At 34.7% G+C, this 8,956-nt stretch overlaps 1 protein-coding gene and 1 pseudogene across 4 annotated transcripts in view; one reads left to right on the plus strand and one right to left on the minus strand.

Annotated features, from left to right (window-relative positions):
• The first annotated feature begins 5 nt into the window (after window positions 1–5).
• On the plus strand, window positions 6–474 carry LOC108373522 (ninjurin-1 pseudogene; annotated as a pseudogene).
• A 3,515-nt stretch (window positions 475–3,989) lies between these two features.
• The window catches only part of cu (NADP/NADPH phosphatase nocturnin), a 21,531-nt gene continuing 16,564 nt past the window's right edge, over window positions 3,990–8,956 (minus strand). For 3 of the 4 annotated variants that reach the window (XM_017629420.1, XM_017629423.1, XM_017629422.1), the window contains exons 2-6: window positions 6,753–6,976; window positions 5,672–5,737; window positions 5,337–5,458; window positions 4,542–5,264; window positions 3,990–4,438 (exon numbers count right to left, since the gene is read on the minus strand). In XM_017629420.1, coding sequence (XP_017484909.1) covers window positions 4,316–4,438; window positions 4,542–5,264; window positions 5,337–5,458; window positions 5,672–5,737; window positions 6,753–6,976 — 1,258 coding nt within the window. In that variant the 3' untranslated portion in view covers window positions 3,990–4,315. The remainder of the gene's footprint in view (window positions 4,439–4,541; window positions 5,265–5,336; window positions 5,459–5,671; window positions 5,738–6,752; window positions 6,977–8,956) is intronic. The other variant, XM_017629421.1, reaches the window with a different exon arrangement.

Raw genomic sequence — 8,956 nt, forward strand, 5'->3', positions numbered from 1 at the left:
CCTACGCGCACAAGAAAACTCTCGCCCAGGGTATGATGGATTTAGCATTACTCACAGCAAACGCCAATCAATTGCGCTATGTGTTAGAGACCTTCAACAGACATCCATACTACTATCCGAGCTTGGTTCTCCTAATACTTAGCATTGCTTTTCAAGTAACTAATTTTTATACTAAATTTAAAGTGACAGCGAAAATTTAATTTTCAATATTTTTCTAATTACAGATAGCTGTTGGTGTTGGCTTGATTCTCACCAGTCGTTACAACATTGAAGACAAAAAGGAGGTGTGTCATGCGAACAGAGTTAGCAACTATACAATTTGTGGCATTTTCATAATTACCGTTATTAATGTGTTCATTTCGGCATTTGGCGTGGCAGACACGTCTGGCGATAAATAATTGTGGAATCTACGCTTGCTGTTGTCGCTGTCCATTAATACATTTAACGTATACAAATATCTACAATAGAGCATTAATATACNGAAAATAAATTTTAATAGAAATCCATTTCAAATTAGGTATCGAATAATTTACACGAATACGTTTCAATTTTATGAAATTTGCATTTTTTAAGAACATTGAACAAAAAAAAAAAAATTTATTTATCAAAATTAGATATAGCATTCGGTGGCCTGTTAATTTCTCGAATAATTTATTTGCACACACACACATACATATACACATATATAACAGTACATACTCCTTAGTATATAAAAATATAAATTTTTATATCTATGTATTAAAATAAATAGTATAAGCCTGAACGAGTATATATTTTTTTATCTGGAAATGTTAAATTTATATTATTTGCATAAGAATACAAATTCTATAAATATGTAGGTGCTTGAAACAAGGATGTCCGAGCTGGGAGAAAACATCGCCCCAACTTTTTGTGTAAAAAGTAATTGGTTCTTCATAAGCTGTTAAGTGCCGGGACGGCAACCGAAAACAGAAACCTTTTTATATATATAGGTTTAATGCTCGTTTCGACCAAGTTTGAATAGGAAAATTTTCCACACTTTTGTTAACACTTTTTTTTGGTTAAATACGGAAATACCATTATTTTTGCCAGTTGATAATTTTTTCTCACGTATATGGTAGGACATACCCTTGTGGTCAGCTGATATAAATGAGTGAGATTTTGACCAGTTTTGGCTACTTTCCTATTTTCTATTTAATGTTTAGAATTTTTTTTAAGTCTAGTACATTATATATTTAGCACCACATAAATAAACATTTCAAACTTCGTAGAAAAATTATAAAAAACTTAAACAATTACACACAAAAGCTTTAAAATTTTTATTCAGAATTTTTAGAAAAAAGTCGCGTTGGTTTTCATTTTCTTTTTTGCTGACGGTGCTGTACATTTTCTTTCATATAAATCAACGCGATTTTCGGGCGCCTTGAAGCTGGAATTGCTCTTTAATTTTTCTAAAATTTAATGGCCTATAAAACGGCACACCTAAAAGTTTTCTAAAAATTCTGAATAAATAGTTTACAATTTTTTGGGTGAAAAAAAATTAGAAAATTAACAAATTAACGAGCAGCTTCAATGCAAACATACACTAGTTTGGGAAGCATCGAGTTCTATTGAGGATCGAGTTCTGTGGTATCGATACTTTTAAGCGTCGGGTATTTTTGAGAGTACTGAGTACTTTCTTTAAATATACACATGTTGGTAACGTTTCAATGCTTAGTGTAGAAATCTCAAAAGCTGACAAATTTTTATTCAAATTAATATATTAATCCCAACTTATGTCAAATGAGTGATTGGCTAACTACTGATTGCAAGAATGTATTTTATTAGAAAATTATTGAAACTTGAAAATGAGTATATTGATTTCTGAATTCCGTATTTTTAAGTAAATATCTATGTGGCACTTAATACTGATATGAGTACTTTGAATCGATTCTGAGAAAAGGTATCAAAGTGATGATTGGAGCAGAGTGTTTTTAAGTACTGCGTACTTTCGAGTTCTTTTAAGTACTGAGGAGCATTTCTAGCGAGGAATCGCGGAAGAAATACATTAGCTAAAATTAGTATACCCACGTAAATTAGACTGGCCCAAAATTTGTTTTGTCGATGGCATTTCTCTTTTGTATCGCATTAGAGAGTAGCCCCACAGGGATGTACGGAGCATAGAATGTAAGCTGCAATGCTATAATCTTTGGGTATCAGAGCTTACACTTCTTTAGGAGCGACAAGCCTGTTTGGCGCATTGTCGTATGACTGCCCGGAACAATCCCGTATGTCAATGTCGTTTTTCTTGAAAAACTATCGTAGAGCATCCGCCATTTCTTGTTCAGTGTGGCCACAGTTGAAAAGAAATATTAAAAATCGTATGACTGTTATTATGCCACTATGCATCTTATGGTTACAGAAAATTGATCGGCTTGTGCCGGATCAGGCTTAAAAAAATATGTAGAATTATAGATGAGCAGCTTTTTGTAACGTGTTTCATAACTTTTTTTGCAACGTCAGAAAAACTAAAGAATATTGGCATAGTGTCGGGGTAAAAAACCCTCTTTAAAAGTTTACCAAAAATTTGTATTACAAAAACGACCAACAACTCTTCAAAGAATCTGAACTTATGAATTTCTGAGGCTCAAATATAATTATACAGGTCAAAAATTACAAAAAAAAATGTTGCTTTGAATTTAACGTCAGTTTGTAATTAATACTTTGAAGTCTTATTGGTACGCTTTTATAAATAAATTGATTTTAGTAACATGATTTTGTCGGACAGAAGCTGTCTCAAAGAGCAAAGCATGTTTTGTTACATTTGTGGTGAATAAGTACATAGTTAAAAAGTTTCGAAAATGTAAAAATTTTAAAAAAGTAGTTCATCCAGGCTAGAAAGCCCCTGTGATATTCGGATGAACTACCTATTCGAACTTTTTGTTACATCCGTAACTTATCATTCGAATAAATTTACGATGAAATAAGCAGTGACTGCGATTTCAAAGGAATAGCCTTTAAAAAGCCAAGGCTTTTCACCCAAGAAGAATTAAATGATTTGATAAGGGACTTATAACTATCTAAAAAATATCAAGGTTCAGTTAGTCTACACTTAATTTACGTAATGTAACCCAATATACTGGCCAAATCAATATATTTTTGTTCAAGAATTTTTTTATATGGCTTATAGGCGGCAAAGTGACCATCAGCTGAAAAGGAAAATACGAAAACAAAATATTTTTGCTTCTGGCTAATTTGACGTGTTGAGTAATCATTGAAGATTTTTTTATGTAACTGAGTAGTGGTATGGTTGTTTTTTTTTTTGTTCAAACGTGCAGCCATTTTACTGAAAATGTGTCTTTCGAAATACGTAAGAATGGGGCCTATAAAAGATCTTTGAAAGCAATTTTTTCAAGATATATTAATGTTTTTTTTTTTACATTTTGTTTTTCCGAACATTGGTACTACAGGCTTTGGCAAGCTTGGTTAAGAAGTGATACTCAGTTGAACAACGCGTAAAAGTGATCCAAAAGTTGATGCCGATTATTCAAAAATTCAAATCACCTAAACGGATACGTTAACAAATAAAAAACTTGATACACTGCAGGAAAAAAATATGCAGCCACACTGTTTTGTGTGGCTTTTGGGCTGGCAGAATCATCGGACTGTACTTGTTCAAAACTAAAGCCGGTAACGCTGTTACAGCGAATGGACTTTATCGTGAAATGATAGCAAACATATTTTGCCACTTTCTCAGTATGTAAGCTGTCTACCAAAGCGCACTAACTCCACAGTCATATTGACCAATTGCCAGCAAATCATGGCGAAGAAAAGGGAGAACGATTTTTCAAGGGCGGAAGAACTATGGCAGATTGGTCCCAGGTCATATGGGGTCGTCGTATGACGGCTGGCTCCTGCTGATCGAAGTAAGTAATATGTAAATATTTTCGTTTTCAAACAAACTAAAATCTAATTGAATTTGGTCAACCCAAACAAATCCATTTCCTATTTCAAAAATAAAAACGTTTAACTTATTTGTTCCACATACATATCCATTTACTTATATTTCTACTAATGTTTATTGCTGTCAAGTATTACAAAAAAATGTATCAGTTTGTTGTCTGATTGGCTTGTTTGTTTGTATTTGAATGCAACTACATATGTCTCTAAAGTATATCTAACAACTAATATCACAATTATTTAATTGATTTCGTGAATGCCAATGAAGTTAAAGTTGTGCATCGCCAGCAAAACTGGATAATTCTAATAATGCCTTAAATTGTTTGCTTTGTTTGCTGCAAGTGCGGTAATGTGTTTGTTGTACACTAAACGCATTGAAGAGCAGCAACAACGCTGTTTACTGCTTATCTAATATTTCGAAGTCGCACACCAATGAGAAGTGATCTGATGGATACTGGAAGCTAGGCGTTCGATTTTTGCCAACTTCATCATCCCTGGGGAATTCCAGACAATTACGAATCTGTAAAATATAAAATAATTACATACATACACACATAAATAAGTAATTGGCTTGGGGCCATAATCTTAATAATAAAATAAACACTTATGTAATTACTATTTACCTTGAACTGCTCTGGCGTGTAGAATACATAATCGATGGTGTGACACTCTTCGCCATCTTCGCGTATCTTCCACGTGGTATAAGGTGGCTCTCGCTGTATTGATTTCATTACGCTGTCATCGCAAATAAGCTCCACTTCTTCCTCGACCTCCTCCCCGTCCTGCTCAACCATCTCAGGCGCCTCAGAAACTAACTCTGCATCAGCTTTCACTTCATTAGCGCTATCATTATTGCATTCATCGCGTTCGGCTTTGACATCCGCATAGGCGCTGGCCAATTTTAGCAGCTCACCACTCAGCACTGTGGCATATACTGGCTCTGTGGGTTCGGCATTGAAGTCGCCACAAATCAATACTGGACGTTGCGAGGCGAATTGTTTGACAAAACGCAACAGATCGCGGCCTTGCTCATTGCGCAATTTCGATAGCAGAGAGCCATGACGCGCCTTCAGATGAGTGGTGCATACGCAGAACTCCTTGCCGGTAGCCTTGACAGCCAGGTTAACTATAATGGCCACTTGATTGCTTTGCACGCGCCACACCTCCAAAATGCGGGTATCGAAGTTCTTCAGTTCGAATTTGTCGCGTTTGTAAAAAATGGCACAGCCATCCGGGCCGTTATTCTCCTCAATGTACAAGCATGGCGAATCGGGTTTCGGAAAGAATATGCCTTCATAGTTTTGTGTACCCAAAATGGTTTGTAAAAACTTAAAATGATCCACTTCCTGTGAAATGAAAAGATGAAGAAATTTATGAAGAGGTTGTTGCGGGGGCCAAGAAATATACAAATTCATTACCTGTAGGCAAATGATGTCTGGATTGTTCTGTAGAATTTCTTGGACGATGAGAAATTTTCGATTCTCCCATGTCAGTGCCTCTTCTGGACAACGCACGAAGCCGTCGTTATTTTGTCCCAACGCTACAAAAAAAAAAAAACAAAAAGAAAACCAAAACATATGTAAATAACGAACAACGAAATATACGTATGTAAATAAATACATAAATACATATTTTACGATGCAAAAGAGCGGTGAAAATCTGGGTTTCATGAATACTGTATTGTCTCACATATATGTATGTATATGTACTCGTACAATTGGTAGACAATTTGAATATCCTGTTTAGAACTTACTTTGCGATAAAATATTCCACTGCAAAACGCGTATATGATTGGGTAACGTGGAGGCCACACTATAGTCTGAAAAGAAAATGAAGCATAGAAAAAACACGTTGATTATTATCATTTATCTCTCTGCATTCATAATCAACAAAAACAGCAGACAGACTCAATTTGTAAAGGAAATGTGGTGTATTTTATGCAGAATTGTGTTGATGTATTATTCAAAAAATTTTCCTTTCTTTTATGTTCACAGTAAATTTGAATGCACGTGGCTGACTTTATGTGAAATTTTAAATACACTCACATGTAGACTACTCTATATGCAAGTACATTAGGGTGGTCCGACAACAGTAAAGTCGGAATTGTAATGCCCCCGACCCCCCTAGGATTGTTCTACATCGAAATAAAGTATGCCCCTATTTTTTATTTTGAAATCAACAAATATTTAGAGGTCGCTCAAAGCGCTCAGAGTCTGCCATGTATTTTTATATGGGAAAAATAAATTTGTTGGTAGAAATGGTATAGAATTCTTGAAAGTCAATATTTTTCGATCGGAAAACTCTGATTCCCTTCTGGAGACTTTCAATAATAATAGCCAATTGTCTATTTAACCATTTTGTAATACTAACGATTTTTTATTGGTCGCCCCATTGCATTTTCGGGGTTTTTGGCGGAGCTATAAATTATAGTTGCAATGAAAAAATGGTTAAATAAACAATTGGGTATTATTACTGGGAATCTCATTTCTACCAAAAGTTGTTTTCCCCCCCCCAATAAAATACATGGAAAATTTTAGGCGCTTTGAGCGACCTCTAAATATTTTTTTGATTTCAAAATAAAAAAATAAGGGATTTTTTTCGGCACAGAACAAGCCTAGGGGAGGGAGGGGGTGCGAGCATAAAAATGCCGACTTTACTTTTTCACATGCATTTTTGGACCACCCTAAAGTACATACATATGCGCTCATAAATATTCATTAAAAATGTAAGTATCTTCATATGGGTATGCATTTTGCCAATAATCAATGTAAAGCTGCTTATGTAGATAATAAACGTAACTAAGGTAATTTGCACTCTTACATACGAGTACATACCTCTGGCTACTGAGTTTAATTTAAGCGAACGCATTCCATCCGTTACATCTGCGCTGAGCGATGGCTTGACAAAGTATCTAGTCAATAATTGCGGCTGATGTACGCCCCTCAAATGTTTGACGTGTTGCAACAATTCAGTTGTGCTCAGTCCTTTCGGTATCTCCAAACTGTCATCCTGTGAGTCGACATTGTTGATTTTTGGTGCCGAATTGAAGGAGCCCATTCTGAAAAAAGAGTGGTATGATAATTAGTTTAAAAGTCGAGTAATCGATTGGAAAAGTGTNTTGACGTGTTGCAACAATTCAGTTGTGCTCAGTCCTTTCGGTATCTCCAAGCTGTCATCCTGTGAGTCGACATTGTTGATTTTTGGTGCCGAATTGAAGGAGCCCATCCTGAAAAATAGAGTGGTATTTTAATTAGTTTAGAAGTCGAGTAATCGATTGGAAAAGTGCTTAAGTTTTAGTATTTCCGCAGAGGACATATGTAACTGGCATTCACTAATTAAGTAAAAGTAGCGGTTGTCATAAAGAGTTAGTTAGAAAATCATTTTAAAGCATTCCTGTTGTGTAAATGTTTTCACAATTCGTCAAAACCTGGAACATTTTTATTTAATTTTTGCAAGTATAATAAATACATTTCCGAAAAATATTATTTTGAATTGTGAGAAAATATTTCAGAGCTGTTTCGTTTCAAGAAGTCGCATAGGAGTTGGTACTTGGGACTAGAAAGTAGAAAGCAAATTTTTTCTAGCCAGCAAGTTTTTTTTTAAACCAATCTTGGAATAAAGTTAAAAAAAAACAGCATCCAAAATGTCATTATTACGATTCCGTTGAAAAGATTTTTAAATATTTTTATGCAGATTTTTTAAGTTTAAACTGTTTTGTTATCTGAGTGGATTTTTTTTTAAAACGTTCTCTAACTAACTATTTGTATGCATAAAAATCTCCATTTTTGGAGGTATTTCTCAAATTGGTCCAGCTTACGTACATCTTAATATATTTCCGAAATATTTTGGTGAACATCTTAAAATATAAAAAAAATGTTGTAATCCCGGCGGAAAAACCGCAACTTTTTTTGGTGATGCAGTCTAATCTACATACCTTCATACATGTGTATATGTGTATGCATTTAGTTCGTATTGAATTTTAGTTGTATGAAAAAAAAATGTTCAAGGATAAGTAAAATATGTGCGTTTTTTTATTGTAACACGTAAGAAAATGTGAAAGTTTTCACCGTTCCGCCCTCTGGCGGATATTTTATAAAAAAAATATAAGTCCAGAAATTGGTTCCTCATACCAAAAAAAAGAATAGGCGTACCTAGAAAATTTCGACGTGGCGCCATTAATTGTGTTGTGTTAAGTGAGTTGCAAATTTTAAATCAGTTAAAACATGGAAATCTCTCGAAAACCTCTGCATCGATCAAATTTAATCGGTTTTTTGGCGATCAGTAACTTTTTCTCTGTAAAACGCTGGTTTAGTTATTCGTTGGACGCTCTCCTTCGCCCCAAGAACGAAATCCCTCAAAAACACCGATACTGGACGTGAACTGATAATGCAATATTGCCATCTGATAATTCTGTGGTCATAAGCAATTACCGCCTAAGATGACTTAGGAACGAATTGAGTTATATATGATACCGCATTCTTCAACTAATATCCCACGCATATGTGAAATTCCCATTTTGCCAGCTGGGCTATTTAAAAGGTTACAGACGAAAATATTTTGGTTTCCCCATTAGGCTAATATTACAATCCAAATATTTAAAACGTTTTTTCTCGAATACTAGTTTTCCGACTTAGGCGGTTATTGCTTATGATCACAGAATTATAACTTAAGATGGATGTAACGTTTGGCATTAGTATTGGAAGCAACAATGTAATATTAAATGAACGTTTATAAGAGTAAAAAAAAGATTCAGGTGGAGACGAAGGTTAGATTAGTTTAGCTTGGCTGAGATCCCAGACCCGAACTGGCCTCCGTTTCGTTCCCGCAAATCAGAAACAAAAAGTTGCGTTTTAAACTTTTTTTGAAGTGAAACTTCTTAATCGAGTTCGGAGATGGTTGCGATAAATATTTAACACCACGTCATAAAATCTGTATCGTTCGTTCGATTTTAAAAATGAGGTGTCACATGAAAGGCCTTGTGCTTCGGGAGTGCAACGTAGCTTTAGTTCCATGAAAGGAGTTGCCACATGTTAGAAAA

The sequence above is a fragment of the Rhagoletis zephyria genome, unplaced genomic scaffold, assembly GCF_001687245.7.
Source record: "Rhagoletis zephyria isolate East Lansing unplaced genomic scaffold, Rhagoletis_zephyria_1.1 Rzeph_scaffold_06774, whole genome shotgun sequence".
Classification (NCBI taxonomy): domain Eukaryota; kingdom Metazoa; phylum Arthropoda; class Insecta; order Diptera; family Tephritidae; genus Rhagoletis; species Rhagoletis zephyria.